This window comes from Embiotoca jacksoni, unplaced genomic scaffold, assembly GCF_022577435.1.
Source record: "Embiotoca jacksoni isolate LCO1_2020_lvr unplaced genomic scaffold, fEmbJac1.0.p SCAF_114, whole genome shotgun sequence".
In the NCBI taxonomy this organism is placed as follows: domain Eukaryota; kingdom Metazoa; phylum Chordata; class Actinopteri; family Embiotocidae; genus Embiotoca; species Embiotoca jacksoni.
The window spans coordinates 292,501-311,345 of NW_027185246.1; the positions used below are offsets into that span (position 1 = coordinate 292,501).

The 18,845-nt window shown below is 47.6% G+C and overlaps 1 protein-coding gene across 1 annotated transcript in view; it reads left to right on the plus strand.

Annotated features, from left to right (window-relative positions):
* LOC138194813 (sodium bicarbonate cotransporter 3-like) overlaps window positions 1-18,534 on the plus strand; it is an 18,993-nt gene extending 459 nt beyond the window's left edge. Inside the window, exons 2-25 of the mRNA XM_069143802.1 lie at window positions 3,433-3,514; window positions 3,623-3,763; window positions 3,852-3,990; window positions 4,296-4,456; window positions 4,538-4,726; window positions 5,334-5,440; window positions 6,378-6,535; window positions 6,622-6,709; window positions 6,798-6,944; window positions 7,025-7,128; window positions 7,230-7,404; window positions 7,487-7,620; window positions 13,652-13,897; window positions 14,262-14,367; window positions 14,476-14,637; window positions 14,938-15,051; window positions 15,763-15,924; window positions 15,996-16,247; window positions 16,345-16,413; window positions 16,487-16,660; window positions 16,760-16,891; window positions 16,959-17,029; window positions 17,096-17,203; window positions 17,795-18,534. Of these exons, the coding sequence (XP_068999903.1) occupies window positions 3,433-3,514; window positions 3,623-3,763; window positions 3,852-3,990; window positions 4,296-4,456; window positions 4,538-4,726; window positions 5,334-5,440; window positions 6,378-6,535; window positions 6,622-6,709; window positions 6,798-6,944; window positions 7,025-7,128; window positions 7,230-7,404; window positions 7,487-7,620; window positions 13,652-13,897; window positions 14,262-14,367; window positions 14,476-14,637; window positions 14,938-15,051; window positions 15,763-15,924; window positions 15,996-16,247; window positions 16,345-16,413; window positions 16,487-16,660; window positions 16,760-16,891; window positions 16,959-17,029; window positions 17,096-17,203; window positions 17,795-17,873 (3,300 nt within the window). The 3' untranslated portion in view covers window positions 17,874-18,534. The remainder of the gene's footprint in view (window positions 1-3,432; window positions 3,515-3,622; window positions 3,764-3,851; window positions 3,991-4,295; window positions 4,457-4,537; window positions 4,727-5,333; window positions 5,441-6,377; window positions 6,536-6,621; window positions 6,710-6,797; window positions 6,945-7,024; window positions 7,129-7,229; window positions 7,405-7,486; window positions 7,621-13,651; window positions 13,898-14,261; window positions 14,368-14,475; window positions 14,638-14,937; window positions 15,052-15,762; window positions 15,925-15,995; window positions 16,248-16,344; window positions 16,414-16,486; window positions 16,661-16,759; window positions 16,892-16,958; window positions 17,030-17,095; window positions 17,204-17,794) is intronic.
* The last annotated feature ends 311 nt before the right edge of the window (window positions 18,535-18,845 follow it).

Genomic DNA, 18,845 nt, shown 5'->3' on the forward strand with positions numbered 1-18,845 from the left:
GAAATGTGTTAATTCTCGGTACAAAGCCTCACCGGCAAACATGTGAACGTGATAAAATGGCCTAAAAGAATGACTCGACTCGGAGTGAACTAGTCTTATTATCGGCGCACCTTTCATCCACACAGATGTCACACTTCTGCTAACATTTCAGTTATTTTCCTGGTTTGGCTGTCAGTCGCTTCACTGCCCTCCACTGCTCGCACTGGTTGTTTACAGGAATACAAAACGTACTGGTCGGTTATCGAACTTAAAGAGGTGTCTTCAGGTGTTGTATGTATTGTAGTATTGTATTGTTTGGTTTTACCGTAAAGCAGGAATGGTGAAAATGAAGTATTCATCCCGTGGAGTTTGGTGTAGGCGCCATCATTAGAAACTCAAAGGAAAAACAGGCTTTAAACCAGAAAACTGATGAGCTTTGGTGCTTTTATTTGTGACTCATTGAAGCATCCTCGAGCAAGGCAGCAAGGCAGCAAGTCAGAAGTGAGTCAACCTCCTGAAACTGTTGGCAGAGCACGTGGAGATGTGTGATCCTCTTCTGATGTTCTGTTGCTGACCTCTGACCTCTGACCTCCAGTCAGGAGAGTGGAGTCTGAACTTTAGTCGTGAAGTCTCTTTAACACGTGCACCTCGCTGAGGTTGGAGTTCTTCGGATGCTGCTCTGCCGTTACCATGGAGACCGGCGGTTGACAGGTTCACCGTGGCGACGGGACAGCTCCAGATTAAAGGGGCTGTTGACAGGAACCCCAGGTGGTGTTTAATCTGCTCCTGTAGCATGGAGCTCATTCCTGCTGATGACTGATGAACCTACAGGATGAACTATCAGACCGTTGATTATTAGGTGTGTTTCTGCTACCTGAAGGTCTGACGGAGGAAGGTCACCTGACGCTCACTTCCTGTCTGTGGACGTCCTGGAAGGTGGAAGTTTTCACTGTGAACAATGTGAAGCTGACAGAGTTTTATTGTTGGTCAGATGGAGGAAGTGCAGCTCTCTGAAGAAGAACACAACGTTTATTATTCTCTTTGTTCCACAGCGGTCAGAACTTAACTTATGGTATTAAAACAATGAACTGTGTGGTAACTACAGACTGGATATAGAACCACAGACTGGATCTAAAACCACAGACTGGATATAGAACCACAGACTGGATATAGAACCACAGACTGGATCTAAAACCACAGACTGGATATAGAACTACAGACTGGATCTAAAACTACAGACTGGATCTAAAACCACAGACTGGATATAGAACCACAGACTGGATCTAAAACCACAGACTGGATATAGAACTACAGACTGGATCTAAAACTACAGACTGGATCTAAAACCACAGACTGGATCTAAAACTACAGACTGGATATAGAACTACAGACTGGATCTAAAACTACAGACTGGATCTAAAACCACAGACTGGATATAGAACTACAGACTGGATCTAAAACCACAGACTGGATCTAAAACTACAGACTGGATCTAAAACCACAGACTGGATCTAAGACTACAGACTGGATATAGAACTACAGACTGGATCTAAAACTACAGACTGGATCTAAAACTACAGACTGGATCTAAAACCACAGACTGGATATAGAACTACAGACTGGATCTAAAACCACAGACTGGATCTAAAACCACAGACTGGATATAGAACTACAGACTGGATCTAAAACCACAGACTGGATCTAAAACTACAGACTGGATCTAAAACTACAGACTGGATCTAAAACCACAGACTGGATATAGAACCACAGACTGGATCTAAAACCACAGACTGGATCTAAAACCACAGACTGGATATAGAACTACAGACTGGATCTAAAACCACAGACTGGATCTAAAACTACAGACTGGATCTAAAACTACAGACTGGATATAGAACTACAGACTGGATATAGAACCACAGACTGGATCTAAAACTACAGACTGGACATAGAACTACAGACTGGATATAAAACTACAGACAGGTTAATGATGATGATGATGATTTAAATTTAATTTGAAAGAGCAGCAGGAAGTGCTGAGTTTGTATGAACGGTGACTTTAACAGGACCATCGGGAGCTCTGACTTTATTATTTAGATCTGATCAATAAACTCGTCACATTAATAAATGTTGGTAATAAATAAACATGCAGCGTTAATAATCACAAATCTATGAAAGTGTGTGGGTGATTGATTGATTGATTGATTGATTGATTGATCAGCTGATTGAGTTTTCTCTTGATAAAATCCAGCCGTTCTGGTTTCATCCTGTTGAACTACTTCCTGTTTTTTTTTTCTCTGCAGTGAAATTTTTTTCCAGACAAAACAAAACATGTGAAGACGTCACATCCCTATGATAGAAAAAATAACATTTTATATGCAAAACTAATTATGAATTGAAGGAGAGATAATCAGCAGATTAATCTTTGTTCTGTCTCTGTGGTTGAGGTGGGCGGAGCTCTGCATATGTGGGCGGAGCCCAGCAGATTTTCTCTCTTAATAAACTGTGATTGTTTCTAGATTTTTAATCTTCATTATTGTTCTGAAATTGTGAACTTTGACCTCAGTGTGACTGAACTTCCTGTCAGCCCACAGAGCTTTGTCTCTCTCTGTGTGTGTGTGTGTGTGTGTGTGTGTGTGTGTGTGTGTGTGTGTGTGTGTGTGTGTGTGTGTGTGTGTGTGTGTGTGTGTGTGTGTGAGTGAGAGTGACAGACACATGAGACACTCCACTCAGTCGTCCGGCTGCTGATTGGTCCTCTGAGTAAATCCCATTTCTGGTTGCAGACTCTCCCACATGGGAACCTGTGTAGGGAGGTCAAAGGTCAGAGACAAAAGATGGAACAGTTAATCGTCCTGAGACTTGGTTTACATCAGGAGACGGATGTCCTGGGAGGTCTGACTGTGTTTGTGAGGATGAAGCTCCGCCCCCTGCCTGTTTTTTCTTGCTGTGTTTGCAGACTTCAGGTCCGCTCTGAGCGCGCTCAGTGAAGCAAAACGCTCTGCTATAAACACATGAAGCCCGGCCGACAGAGCTGCATTCACTTCCAGAACCTGGACTGTGTGCCGGTCCTGGTCCGAGTTCTGCAGATCTTCAGCACATCTTTCTCAGCGTCTCACCTGCAGGCTATTGTTCCTCTGGTTCTGGAGTTTGTCCAGAGTTCCTCTGGTTCTGAGGGTTCTGAGGATTCTGGTTCCTCTATTTCCTCTGGTTCTGAGGGTTCTGAGGACAGTTGATTGGACTCTGTGGACGTTGTTTTGGAGGGTCTGTGATGGGAGACTTTTGGGGGACATTGCCAGTCAGCGTGTCCAGAGAGACGTCCCTGGTAGGAACCGTCCTTCACAATAAGAGAGGAGCTCATCTCTGTTTACAGTTTATAACTGTGTGTGTGTGTGTGTGTGTGTGTGTGTGTGTGTGTGTGTGTGTGTGTGTGTGTGTGTGTGTGTGCCTGCGCAGGGGAACGATGAGGAGGCGGTGTTGGACCAGGGAAAGACCAGCTCCACCCTCCACACCAACTTTGAGAAGGAGGAGCTGGAGAGTGAGTCCAACAGGAAGTCACAGAGATGACTCCGCCCCTTCCTGTTTATTTGTTTGTAACGTGGGGTGTCTCTGTCTGTGGACCTGACTGCCGTGTCCTGTGTCCTAGGCCACCGGGCCGTGTACGTGGGCGTCCACGTCCCTCTGGGCCGTCAGGGCCGCAGGCGGCACCGTCACCGAGGACACCGACACCACCGCAGACGGCGGGACCGGGAGGACCGCGAGGACGGACGGGAGTCGCCTTCCAACGGTCGGTATCTGGGGACCATCTCCGGTGACGGGGGGGGCGTGAGACGGGGGACGGAGCAATGACTGGTTTGTTTACGTTGTCCCCTCAGACACGCCGTCCCAGAGAGTGCAGTTCATCCTGGGGACAGAGGACGACGACGAGGAGCACATCCCTCACGACCTGTTCACCGAGCTGGACGAGCTCGCCTTCAGGGACGGAGACGTCCTGGAGTGGAAGGAGACAGCGAGGTGAGGACGCACTCATACAGCAGACCTGTCTTTCCTCTGGGGGACATCACAGTGATTAGTGTCCTTCATCCTTTTAACAGACGACATCATTGTTTATCATCTCATAAAGACACTTTTACTGATGTTTATTTATTAAATGTGTGTCCGTCCCCTCCATTCTCTCTCTGTCCTCACTCCGTCCTCTCCGGTTTCTCTCCGTCCCCTCCGTCCTCTCTGTCCTCTCTCTGTCTTCTCTCCGTCTTCATTCTGTCCTCCCTCCGTCCTCTCTCCGTCTTCATTCTGTCCTCTTCGTCCCCTCTGTCCAGGTGGTTGAAGTTTGAGGAGGACGTGGAGGACGGCGGTGAGCGTTGGAGTAAGCCGTACGTGGCCACCCTGTCCCTCCACAGCCTGTTTGAGCTGCGGTCCTGCATCCTGAAGGGAACCGTGCTGCTGGACATGCGGGCCGGCAGCATCGAGGACATCGCAGGTCAGCTGCTTCTGCTTCTGGTTCCGGTTCTGGATCACTAGCGTGTCTCACTGACTACTTCCTGTGGCCCCTCCCCTTCAGACATGGTGATTGACAGCATGCTGGCGTCGGGTCAGCTGGAGGAGGGCGTGCGTCAGAAGGTGAAGGAGGCGGTTCTGCGGCGGCACCACCACCAGAACGAGAAGAAGCTCAGCAACCGCATCCCGCTGGTCCGCTCCTTCGCCGACATCGGCAAGAAGCACTCCGACCCACATCTGCTGGAACGCAACGGTGAGACCGGCCTGGTCCGCTCAGAACCCAGGACCACCCGTTTATGATCACTATAGAGTTAAAGAACCCTGAGGTTCTCCTGCAGAACCCTGAGGTTCTCTAACTCTACAGTGATCACACGGGAGTTCTCTGATTAAAACGTGTTTTGTGATGAGCGGTTCACGGTGCGTCCTGATTGGTTGAGGTAACGGGGTGGTGCCCGGCATCGTGTCAGCATAGTAACGCCTGTGTGTGTGTGTGTGTGTGTGTGTGGGTCCTGTTTGGTTCTGCTGAGTCTCGGTCCGTAGTCCGTTTCCTGTCTCAACCTGCTGAGTCATGATCTAATAACCAGCCAGCTGCAGGCGGCGACTCAGCGCTTTAATCTCCGAGTTATACGTCCTGTTAGCGGTCGCTGAGCGTGACGACCTGCTGAGTCGGTGGGAAACACGGATCAGGTCATGTGACTCCTCGGATGAACCGTCCTCCACACAGACCAGAGGGGGGAGCCGGTCTCTGGACAGACACCAGAGTCAACCAACGAGTCCACCGGAAACAACAGGTCCCCACGGTGGACTGACCCTTTAAGGACAGTGGATGGTGGACTGACCGTCTGTCTCTGTCTCTGCAGGTCTGCTGGCATCCCCTCAGTCGGCTCCTGGAAACCTGGACGGCAAAACCAGCGAGAGTCGCATCAACGGGGGCAGCCGGGAGAACAGCACTGTGGACTTCAGCAAGGTACCGACCAATCAGTTGGTCCCTTACAGGAAGTGGTTTATTAAGGATCCAGGTACCGACCAATCAGTTGGTCCCTTACAGGAAGTGGTTTATTAATGATCCAGGTACCGACCAATCAGTTGGTCCCGTACAGGAAGTGGTTTATTAAGGATCCAGGTACCGACCAATCAGGTGGTCCCGTACAGGAAGTGGTTTATTAAGGATCCAGGTACTGACCAATCAGGTGGTCCCGTACAGGAAGTGGTTTATTAAGGATCCAGGTACCGACCAATCAGGTGGTCCCGTACAGGAAGTGGTTTATTAAGGATCCAGGTACTGACCAATCAGGTGGTCCCGTACAGGAAGTGGTTTATTAAGGATCCAGGTACCGACCAATCAGTTGGTCCCTTACAGGAAGTGGTTTATTAATGATCCAGGTACCGACCAATCAGTTGGTCCCTTACAGGAAGTGGTTTATTAAGGATCCAGGTACCGACCAATCAGGTGGTCCCGTACAGGAAGTGGTTTATTCAGGATCCAGGTAACCAGGTGTGAGCAGGTGGTTCTTTGTCCACTGTAAACGTTTGTGTTTGGTGTTGAACGTGTGTGAGTTGGCGGGACGACGTCGGTCCAATGAAACAGGCTGCTGTCAGTCAGGTGACCTGGTGTGGCCCTGCAGCAGCCAATCAGAAGCTGTGTTTGTTTCCCAGCAGAACTGCAACTGTGTGTTTGCTGCCAGCGGCTGGTAGGAAGCCCGTAGTAAGTCTGTCCACCTGTCAATCACCGGCTGTCCACCAATCAGTGGCCTGTGCTATGACTCGTCGTGGTGCTGCTGTGTGATTGGCTCCTGCTGGCTCAGTGTTGTGTGATGATCCTCGTTGTGATTGGATAGTCATGTTTTATACATGGTGGTGTGTGTGTGTGTGTGTGTGTGTGTGTGTGTGTGTGTGTCCTCCAGGTGGACATGAACTTCATGAAGAAGATCCCCCCCGGTGCCGAGGCCTCCAACGTCCTGGTGGGGGAGGTGGACTTCCTGGAGCGTCCCATCATTGCCTTCGTGCGTCTGGCGCCGGCTGTGCTGCTGACGGGCCTCACCGAGGTCCCGGTGCCCACCAGGTACCGACCCGAGGGTCTGATCGGTGTGACTAGAGTGTGTGTGTCTGTCCGTCCGTCTGTCCTCTCATGACTTCCTGTCCCTGCAGGTTCCTCTTCCTGCTGCTCGGTCCGTTTGGGAAAGGTCCTCAGTACCACGAGATCGGCCGCTCCATCGCCACGCTGATGACGGACGAGGTGATACACAAACCACCTGACCACCTGGTCACCTGACCAGTCCTCATGCGTCTCCTCCTGTGTCTCCTCACGGCTGCGGTTCTTGCAGATCTTCCATGACGTGGCGTACAAGGCGAAGGACCGTGTGGACCTTCTGTCGGGCATCGATGAGTTCCTGGACCAGGTGACGGTTCTGCCGCCGGGCGAGTGGGACCCGTCCATCCGCATCGAGCCGCCGAAGAGCGTGCCGTCTCAGGTGAGTTCGCCGCGCTGACGTCCGCTCGGCTGAACCTGTGTCCGACAGACGTGATGGACTCGATTGTCGTCTGTGTGCAGGAGAAGAGGAAGATGCCGCCGGCACCTAATGGCTCCGCCCACGGCTCCGAGACGGCGAAGCAGGCGGAGCATCACACGGGGCCGGAGCTGCAGAGGACGGGGAGGTGAGAGAACATGTCGAGCCAACACATGTTTTAAGCGCGCGTGTCCCGTGACATCATGGGTCAGCTGATAACGGGCGGCGTGTGACCCACGTGTCCGTCAGGGTCTTCGGCGGGCTGCTGGAGGACGTGCGGAGGAAAGCTCCCTTCCTGTGGAGTGACGTCAGGGACGCCGTCAGCCTGCAGTGTTTGGCCTCCGTCCTCTTCCTGTACTGCGCCTGCATGTCGCCCGTCATCACGTTCGGAGGGCTGCTGGGAGAGGCCACCAAAGGAAACATAGTGAGAACCAGAAACAGAACCAGAACCGCAGCGGCTCTGTGAGGTGGATCACTAAGTTCAGAGTTGTCTCTCTCTCTGGTAGAGCGCCATAGAGTCTCTGTTCGGGGCGTCGCTGACGGGCGTGGCCTACTCGCTTTTCGCCGGGCAGCCGCTCACCATCCTGGGCAGCACCGGGCCGGTTCTGGTTTTTGAGAAGATCCTCTTCAAGTTCTGCAGGTGAGTCCAGACAGGAAGTGATGTCAGACATGACTGTCAGAGTGAACATGAAACATACATTAAACATACATGAAACATGTCAGTCAGACGTCACGGATCACTGGAACTGGAGGAAAGCTCAAATCAGCCCGATTTTCGGGAACCACCTCCCGTATCGGGAGTAGATGAAGCTGGAGGTGTTTGTGAATGAATGTGAGCTGAAAGCAGCAGGGGGTCAGAGATTCTCCTGGTTACTGGATCAGCGCTGTAATTGGTCTGAACTGTGCATTTGTGCTCTGAGGTGCAGCCCTCTATTGTTTTTCTAGTTTTTGTTTGAGGTTTTTTTTAAAAAAAAAAAAGGCTTTTTGTGATTTAAAAGATGTTTTGTAACGCTTATATAAAAATCCTTATTCTTTAACCTACTCCACAACCAGCAGGTTACATCACTGACTTTTAAACTCTGACGCTTCCTGGAAAACACGTCAGTTATACAACCCATTTTCCAAAAAAGTTGGGATGCTGTATGGATTGTAAATGAAAATAGAATATTTAAAGTCATATTTAATATAAAATAGACCAAAGACAACATATCAAATGTTGAAACTGAGAAATTGTATAGTTTTATGAAAAATATCTGCTCATTTTAAATCTGATGGCAGCAACACGTTTAATAAAAGTTGTGACAGGATCAACAAAAGATGGAAACGTTGTGTAAAGATAAAAAACACCTGGTGGAACATCTGACTACTAATGAGGTTACCATGGCAACAGATCAGTAACATGATTGGGTATAAAAGATGATTTCAGAGAGGCGGAGTCTCTCAGCAGTGAAGATGGGGAGAGGTTCACCACTCTGAAAGACTGTGTTGGAAAATAGTTCAACAATCTCAGAATAATGTTCCTCAACGTAAAACTACAAAGAATTAGTGGATTTCATCGTCTACGGTTCATAATATCATTAAAAGATTCAGAGAATCTGGAGAAATCTCTGAACACAAGGGACAAGGCTGGAAACCAATATTGGATGGTGGTGATCTTCGGGCCCTCAGGCAGCACTGCATTAAAAACACACTATTCTGGAGTGGAAATCACTGCATGGGCTCAGGAACACTTGTGAAAACCATCATCTGTGAACACAGTTCATTTCCCCTGTTGTCAGAGACTCGTTCAGGTCACGTGACCCGGTGGTTAATCAGGTGATAGTTTTAAAAATGGACTGTCAGAACTGAAGAAGCCTTTCGGATCAGAAGTGAAACGTCTTCAAGGAACTGGAAGAAGTCGAGCTGCCGTCGGATTGAGTCTAAATCAAATATTGATATGAGGCTGATCGGGATAATAAAACCTGCTCGCTTGCTTCATGTGTGGTTTCAGTTTTAGTCACGTTGAACGTTTACGTCAGAAGTTTTTTGTTGCTTTGACGGACTTTGAGTGACATGTGTGGCTGCGGGTCAAACAGGTTGGTTACATCACGTCGCTGCTGCTGGGAAGAGGTTTGGAATATTTTATATATTTTAATAATAATAAAATAATTTTATATATATATATATATATATATATATATTGGATTCAGGTCTGGGGGACGGGCGGGCTGGTCCGTAGCATCGATGCCTTCATCATGCAGGAACTGCTGACACACTCCAGCCACATGAGGCCGAGCATTGTCCTGCATCAGAAGAACCCAGGACCCGCTGCACCAGCAGATGGTCTTCAACGGGTCTGAGGATCTCATCCCGGGACCTGATGGCAGTCAGGGTACCTCTGGCTAGCACACGGAGGGCTGCGCTGCCCTCCGAAGAAACGCCTCCCCAGACCGTCGCTGACCCGCCGCCGACCCGGTCCCGCTGGAGGACGTTGCAGGCAGCAGAACGTTCTCCACGGCGTCTCCAGACTCCGTCACGTCTGTCACATGTGCTCAGTGGGAACCTGCTCTCGTCCGTGAAGACCACAGGACGCCGACGGAGAAGCTGCCGATCTCGGTGTTCTCCGGTAAAGTCCGGTCGCCCCGCACGGTGTTGGGCTGTGAGCACAGACCCCACTTGTGGACGTCGGGTCCTCGTACCGCCCTCATGGAGTCTGTTTCTGACAGTTTGAGCAGAAACATGCACATTAGTGGCCTGCTGGAGGTCATTTTGTAGGGCTCTGGCAGCGCTCCTCCTGCTCCTCCTTGCACAAAGGAGCAGATAGCGGTCCCGCTGCCGGGTTGTTGTCCTCCTACGTCCCCCTCCACGTCTCCTGGTGGACCGGCCCGTCTCCCGGTATGTCCTCCGTCCTCTTGACACTGTGCTGACAGACACAGTAAACCTTCTTGCCACAGCATGCATTGATGTGCCATCCTGGATGAGCTGCACTACCTGAACAACTTCTGTGGGTTGGAGACACCTCATGCTCCCTCTAGTGGTGAGGACACTGGTAAAATGCAAAAGGGACCAACAATCATCCAGAAAGGACGAGGACAGAGAAACGGTCTGTGGTCACCACCTGCAGAACCGTTCCTTTATAGGGTTGTCTTGATAATTGCCTCATTTCCACCTGTTTGTTCCATTTGTACAACAGCAGGTGAAACTGATCCTCAATCAGTGTTGATCCAAACTGGACAGCTTGATTTCACACAAGTGGGATTGATTGGAGTTACATTGAGTTGTTTCAGTGTTCCCTTTATTTTTTGGAGCAGTGTATATACCAAATATATAGCTAAACTAAAACATGTGGATCACCCCCTGGTGGCTGGTTGCAGTATAGGTCATAAGCCCCGCCCCCTTCGTGTTAGTTCCCCTCAAATAAGTTTCTATCAAATCTTGTTTCTGTCATATTCAGTTCTTCTCATCACGATGTTTCAGCTGTTTCTGATCAGTTAGTTATTGATTAGTTGTTTTGATGCCAGTAAAATCAGGTGTATGTGGGGGTGATTGACAGGCGTTCTGAACTGTCCATCAGAATGTTGACAGACTGTTACTTCAAAGAACCGTGAGATTGATCATCTTGTTTCAAATCAATAAAAGTTCTGCAGTTTTTATACAAGTTCACTTTGTGTTCTGAAGCTAATGTTACAGCTAGCATGCTGCGGTAAAGTAGCTGCAATGGAGCTCGCTAGCTTAACATTAGCGAGTTAATGCTAACGTTGCAGGCGTGTGTTTGAGTCATTGAACGACTCAGCAGCTCGTATTCAGTGTTGAATGGAGTCAGACGGACATGAAGAACAGCAGGAAGCTGCTGGAGGTGCTGTGATGGTTGCTGTTGTCAAAGATCTGCGTGTTGAGCAGCAGCTCCATCTTCAGCGTGTCGCCCGCCTCCAGCAGCAGGGCGGCGCCGCTGGACGATCAGCTGGACCTGGATCTGTTCTGGATCTGTTCTGAATCCGGTTCTGGATCTGTTCTGGTTCTGGATCTGTTCTGGTTCTGGTTCTGGATCTGTTCTGGTTCTGGTTCTGGATCGGTTCTGAATCTGGTTCTGGATCTGTTCTGGTTCTGGATCGGTTCTGGTTCTGGATCGGTTCTGAATCTGGTTCTGGATCTGTTCTGGTTAGAACAAAAAAAAAAAAAATAAAGTTGAGGAGGGAGGACAACACAGGAGGACAAGACGTTCTCAGCTACTGTTGGAGTTCTGGTCCGTGGAACCGGAGAGATGCTGGTTCTCCCGTGGACCGCAGGACCGGTCGTCATGGTTACAAGAGGAGGTTTCCACTGACCTGTCTCATTGTCGTACGCCTGTCCGATGTTGGTCAGGACGTCTCTGTAGATTAGAGTTCTTCTTCTGGACGCCGTTTCCTCCAAGAGACGCTGCGTACGCCACCTTTGGTACGTCTGCAGGGAAAACACCATTTTATCATTTATAAAATCTAATCTTTATAAATCTAACAGGTCCTTTATAAAAATCTAATCTTTATTAATCTAACAGGTCCTTTATAAAATCTAATCTTTATTAATCTAACAGGGCCTTTATAAAAATCTAATCTTTATTAATCTAACAGGGCCTTTATAAAAATCTAATCTTTATTAATCTAACAGGTCCTTTATAAAAATCTAATCTTTATAAATCTAACAGGTCCTTTATAAAAATCTAATCTTTATTAATCTAACAGGTCCTTTATAAAATCTAATCTTTATTAATCTAACAGGTCCTTTATAAAATCTAATGTTTATTAATCTAACAGGTCCTTTATAAAATCTAATCTTTATTAATCTAACAGGTCCTTTATAAAATCTAATCTTTATTAATCTAACAGGTCCTTTATAAAAATCTAATCTTTATTAATCTAACAGGTCCTTTATAAAAATCTAATCTTTATTAATCTAACAGGTCCTTTATAAAATCTAATCTTTATAAATCTAACAGGTCCTTTATAAAAATCTAATCTTTATTAATCTAACAGGTCCTTTATAAAATCTAATCTTTATTAATCTAACAGGGCCTTTATAAAATCTAATCTTTATTAATCTAACAGGGCCTTTATAAAATCTAATCTTTATAAATCTAACAGGTCCTTTATAAAAATCTAATCTTTATTAATCTAACAGGTCCTTTATAAAATCTAATCTTTATTAATCTAACAGGGCCTTTATAAAAATCTAATCTTTATTAATCTAACAGGGCCTTTATAAAATCTAATCTTTATTAATCTAGCAGGGCCTTTATAAAATCTAATCTTTATTAATCTAACAGGTCCTTTATAAAATCTAATCTTTATAAATCTAACAGGTCCTTTATAAAATCTAATCTTTATAAATCTAACAGGTCCTTTATAAAAATCTAATCTTTATTAATCTAACAGGTCCTTTATATAAAATCTAATCTTTATAAATCTAACAGGTCCTTTATATAAAATCTAATCTTTATAAATCTAACAGGTCCTTTATATAAAATCTAATCTTTATAAATCTAACAGGTCCTTTATAAAATCTAATCTTTATTAATCTAACAGGTCCTTTATAAAAATCTAATCTTTATTAATCTAACAGGTCCTTTATAAAAATCTAATCTTTATTAATCTAACAGGTCCTTTATAAAAATCTAATCTTTATTAATCTAACAGGTCCTTTATAAAAATCTAATCTTTATTAATCTAACAGGTCCTTTATAAAATCTAATCTTTATTAATCTAACAGGTCCTTTATAAAAATCTAATCTTTATTAATCTAACAGGTCCCTTATAAAATCTAATCTTTATAAATCTAACAGGTCCTTTATAAAAATCTAATCTTTATTAATCTGACAGGGAAACAGAAACTGTTTACGATCCGACTGAATCAATGCTGGTCGATGGACTCATTTAACAATTAATAAATAAGAATAAAAACACTTTCGTTTAATTTATGGCAAGACTTTAAGGCGGGATTGTATCCAGCAGGGGGCGCTCCTCCCTCAGCTTTAGTCCATCTGTTAATGTGTAATGCTGTTAAAACCTTTATCTTATCACACATTAGATTATTACTGTTAATAATTAATGTTCACCGTTTGACAGTCAGCAAGATGCTTTCAGGCACAAACATTTTTATTGTTTTCATGGCATTTTCAAATACATGTTATAATAAAAGTCCAACTTTGTGAGAATGTAGTTTTTAGTTAAATAACTGCCCCACCCTCCCTCCTCATCAATAAAATATTGTTTAATGTCCTCCTATTAAACTTAATGTTTTATTTGCTTGCTGCAGTTAAAAATCCGATTGTTTAAAGCAAAGAAACAAACCTCTGATGGTCTTCAGCTCTTTCTCCGCTACCTCCAGTCTCTCTCGGACTCCTGCACACGCGTTTACATTTATTCATACTTAACTGTTGTTTAATCACTTTATTGTGTGATCAGATTATTTTGATGCTATCGTTAAATAGATTTAAACACTGAGGAACAGACGATTAGAAACATAAACATCTGCTTCTAAACTTCCACCAGAACAAAATGTCACTTCTCTGATTGGTTGACTTTCCCGTCCTCCTTCTCTGATTGGTTGACCTTCCCGTCCTCCCGCTCTGATTGGTTGACTTTCCCGTCCTCCTTCTCTGATTGGTTGACCTTCCTGTCCTCCCGCTCTGATTGGTTGACCTTCCTGTCCGTCCCCAGTGACTACGGGCTGTCCTACATGTCCCTGAGGACCAGCATCGGGCTCTGGACGTCCTTCCTCTGCTTGCTGCTGGTCGCCACCGACGCCAGCTCTCTGGTCTGCTACATCACGCGCTTCACCGAGGAGGCCTTCGCGGCGCTCATCTGCATCATCTTCATCTACGAGGCTCTGGAGAAGCTGGTGCACCTGGGGGAGCAGTACCCCGTCAACATGCACGCCCACCTGGACAACCTCACCTTCTCCACGTAAGACTTCAGGCTGCTGGGAAACTCACCAACACAATCACCAGCTAACGTGGATCAGCGCGGTGACCTTCGGTCCAGATTTGTCGTACACCGTTTACGAAATTCTTAAAACATTGCTAAAAGAAATCCCCGTTAAAATGAAGGGGACATTGTTGTGATGAGTGAGAAACACTTTGCAGCTCTACAACTCTTTAATACTTCACTGTAGAAACGTCCTTCAAAGTGTGAACGGTTCAGGACACTTCAGACTTTATGTGAATAAATCTGTTTGATGGTTATTAAAAGAATCCGATAGAAGTGGTGTTAAGCGCTCTACGTGCTCCGTGCTGCTTCCTGCCGACTCACCTGTGGCCGTCCTCTTCAGGTGTCGCTGCTCGGCGCCGGACAACGCCTCGGCCGAAGTGCAGCGGGTCTGGAGGAGCAGAAACTTCACGTCCGAAGACATCGAGTGGGACCAGCTGAGCGTGAAGGTTCGGAAGCTCGTTACACACAGACGATGTTCTGCTGTCCACCAGCAGCCTCTGGTGGACAGCAGAGGAACTGCAGCTCTCTGAGCATCCCTCCGTCCGTCTCTGCAGGAATGTCTGGATTTAAGAGGAGAGTTCTTGGGCTCGGCCTGCAGCCACGACGGCCCCTACGTCCCTGACGTCCTCTTCTGGTCCGTCATCCTCTTCTTCACCACCTTCTTCCTCTCCTCCTTCCTCAAACAGTTCAAGACCAAGAGATACTTCCCCACCAAGGTCCGTCCGTCCGTCCGTCCGTCCGTCCGTCCGTCCTCTCACTCCCCTCTGATGGTGCTGATGCTGTTCAGACCGTAGACTGTAACTAGAACCTCGTTCCTGCAGCTTTAAAGCTTCGTACTTTGAAATGAATCCAGATGAACCAGAACATCTGTTTTTATTGGTGCATTTCCTCCTGAATCAAAGAAAATATGAACAACTAGAGTCCTGCAGGTTTCCTTAGATTTCAGTTTGATGAACAGAAGCGATGATGAATTGAAGGATGAGGTTTTATTGATGAGAGCGTGTGAACGTCTGCAGGTTCGATCGACCATCAGCGACTTCGCCATCTTCCTGACCATCATGATCATGGTGCTGCTGGATTACCTGGTGGGAGTTCCTTCACCCAAACTCAACGTGCCCGACCGCTTCCAGGTAACTCCGCCTCCACTACTTTTCTTACGGGTGTCCGTCATCTGTCAGGTGACGTGTTTTCGTGAAGGAGCAGCTGTGAGCTCGGTGGCGATGAGCTGCTTCATTGGATTCTCTGTATGAACGGCGTCACGTTTCATAACTGTGGAGATGTTTGCAGGTCCGTTTCTTCAGCGTCAAAACACGAAGAGCCAACGACCTCAGCAAGAGTTTGTTTCAGATGAAATGTTCCTGGTTTCCAACGTGAATAGTTGGTGGTTGAGATTACTGTCGCGGAGCTCTGACGAGCTTACAACCCTGCTTCCACAAAACGGCCTGACGCTGAGCACAACGCAAATAAAATCACACTGCCATGATTTTCAAATCCCATAAAGTAATCATATTTAATTTAAAATGGACCAAAGACAACATATCAAATGTTAACACTGAGAAGTTTTATTGTTTTATGAAAAATATCTGCTCATTTTGGATTCGATGGAAGCAAAACGTTTTTTTAAAAGTCAAGAGGGCGCAAAGAAAGACCGGAAAAGTTATGGAACAAGAATCTGCATCAACATGAATCATTAAAAGATTCAGAGAATCTGGAGAAAGGTTGAAAACCAACATTAGATGGTGATGATCTTGGAAATCACTGCATGGGCTCAGGAACACCGTGAACACAGTTCATCGCTGCGTCCACATGAATGTTCAAACAGAAGTTCTGTCGTCCTTCAGCCGACCTCCAACACTCGAGGGTGGCTGATCTCCCCGCTGGGACCGAACCCCTGGTGGACTCTGCTGGCCGCCGCCGTCCCGGCTCTGCTCTGCACCATCCTCATCTTCATGGACCAGCAGATCACCGCCGTCATCATCAACAGGAAGGAGAACAAGCTGAAGGTCGGAGGTCGGAGGTCGGAGGGGCCCGGTTTGTGTGTGACGGGTTCTGACGGTTCCCTGTGTCTCTGCAGAAAGGCTGCGGCTACCACCTGGACCTGCTGGTGGTGGCGGTGATGCTGGGCGTGTGCTCCGTCATGGGGCTGCCGTGGTTCGTGGCGGCGACGGTGCTCTCCATCTCCCACGTCAACAGCCTGAAGCTGGAGTCGGAGTGTGCGGCGCCCGGCGAGCAGCCCAAGTTCCTGGGCATCCGAGAGCAGAGAGTCACCGGCTTCATGATCTTCGTCCTGATGGGGTGCTCCGTCTTCATGACCTCCGCCCTCAAGGTCACCCCCCCCCCACCCCCTCCCAACTATCTTTACAACATGTACACGCTAAAAACATGAACGGGTTTGAAGTGTTTCCCTCCGTCTGCTCCTTCAGTTCATCCCGATGCCGGTCCTCTACGGAGTCTTCCTCTACATGGGCGTGTCCTCGCTCAGAGGCATCCAGGTGTGTCTCCGTGTCCGTCCGTCTGTCCCGCCGTGTCCCCCTGTGTCTCATCTCTCCTCCGTCTGTCCTGCAGCTGTTCGACCGGATCAAACTGTTCGGCATGCCGGCCAAACACCAGCCGGACCTCATCTACCTGCGCTACGTCCCGCTGTGGAAGGTCCACGTCTTCACCCTGGTCCAGCTGTCCTGCCTCATCGTCCTCTGGGTCATCAAGGCGTCGGCCGCTGCCGTCATCTTCCCCATGATGGTGAGACGACCCGACGGACGACTGACACCCTGAGACGATGTGTTGTCTTTGATTGCATCTTGACCGCGGAGGTCTTCTCCGTCCCGCTGCTGTCTGCAGGTTCTGGCTCTGGTCTTCATCCGGAAACTTCTGGATTTCTGCTTCACCAAGAGGGAGCTGAGCTGGCTGGACGACCTGATACCGGAGAGCAAGAAGAAGAAGGAGGACGACAAGAAGAAGAAAGCGAAGGAGGTGAGACGCTCGCATTAAAACCCTCTGAACTGCTTCAGTGTCCTCGCTGACACTCGCTGTCCTCCAGGACGCTCGGCGGATGCTGGAGGAGGTGGAGGACGAGCCGCCGTACGGCCGAGAAGACGTGGCGAAAGGACGGTGAGTCGGAGACGAACGCGGATCCTCGTCAACTCTGCTGCAGAGACTAATGTGTGTTTTGTGCAGCGTGGACCCGTCGGAGGTGAACATCTCCGATGAAATGGCCAAAAGCGGCATCTGGAAGTCTGTTTCCATGAACTCTGACTGCAGCAAAGCTCTGAAACGCAGCCACAGGTAAACCTGCCGGACACCGCTCGGTGTTCTGGTTCTGTCGGTCCGGACCGACCCGGATGACAACTGTTGTAAACTTTTCATTGAGTCGCCTGACAGTAAAATGGAGCCTGAACCTCTTCCACTGCCACATGGCCTCCAGGTGGTTGCCAGGGGGTTGGAGGTGGTTGCTAGGGGCTCATTAGGTGGTTGCCAGGGGGTTGGAGGTGGTTGCTAGGGGCTCATTAGGTGGTTGCCAGGGTATTAATGATTTTGTAGGTGATGCTCGGGGGTTGTTTAGAATTAACTACCTGGCTCATAAAGTATGGAGGGTTGATAAGGTGTATCTTAAGTTTAAAGGTGTGTTGGTTGCTTAGCAACCTGCTACTATCTGAGTGTTAGGCTGCTGAAGGTCGTTGCAAGGGTATTAATTGTTTGATGTTTCTGCAGATGGGCTATTGATCATGTATTATGACGGCGTTGCCCGGGTGTTGGAGATGGTTGCTAAGTGCTCAGATGTTTAGAATGATTGGCAGCACACCGCTGCATGGTTGCTAGGTGATAAGAGGTAGGTGGCTGATTTCTGCTGAGTCATGCTAACGTCTCATCCTCCAGCCAGAAGCTACCAAGCGTCCAGATTAACGTTGAGAACGAGGACGGCCGCAGAGTCGTGGACGCCGAGACGTCGCTATGATGCACCGGCAGACGGCCGGAGGACGAGGAGGACGGGGCCGCCGGTACCGAGGGGACGCTGTAGATCTTCCGACTGTGAGGTGAAAGGTCACCGTAGGACCAATCGGGCTTCACATCTTGTCCTGCGTTACCTCGGACGAGGTGAACGTTTTATTTCCTCATCGTTTTATGGTGAAGCACGGAGACGCCGTCGGGAGCAAAGATGGCCGCCGCAGCTAGAAACGGCCTCCTCAGGTTTCTTTGTTTTTTACCGCGGCCGTCCGCTGCCGCGCTGTGATTGGCTGCTGAAGCATCGAACCAGACTCAGCGGACGCCACAATTTCTGAGAAACTTCTCAAGTTTAATTTTATTGTTTTAAATTTTCTGTTTCTGCTTTCATGAAGCAGACGAGGCTCCGCCCCCTCTGAGCGGTCCGACGTGGACGCAGTTTTATTTAATCACGCTGATTTCAGGTGTGTGTGTGTGTGTGTGTGTGTGTGTGTGTGTGTGTGTGTGTGTGTGTGTGTGTGTGTGTGTGTGTGTGTGTGTGTGTGTGTGTGTGTGTGTGTGTGTGTATTTTTGTCATACGTCACCTCGTTGTCTGCAGCGTTGAACTGAATGATGTCACAGCTGCTGTCGTCATGTTTTTTTTGTAAAGTCTAAATAAATGTTGATGAAGACGAGCTGCAGTTCAGAATGATTATTTTCACTTTTTATCACATCATAGATCAAGTTTTTGAAATTTTACTGCAAAAAACGTAAAGAAAAGACGCTGCGAAATCAAACATTTCTAGACATGATTTTAATCACATGAAACATTCAAAGTGTTCAGATTTATTTCAGAAATCTCCAAGAAGGCAAAAAATATAGAAAACAAACCTGAGAGCTAAAAAACAAACAAACTACAAAAGAACCAAATCAGAAGTTTATATTTTCACTATCAGAGTCCAGCCGAGTTGAAACCAGAAGACCGGCAGGTCCAGACCAGGAGCCG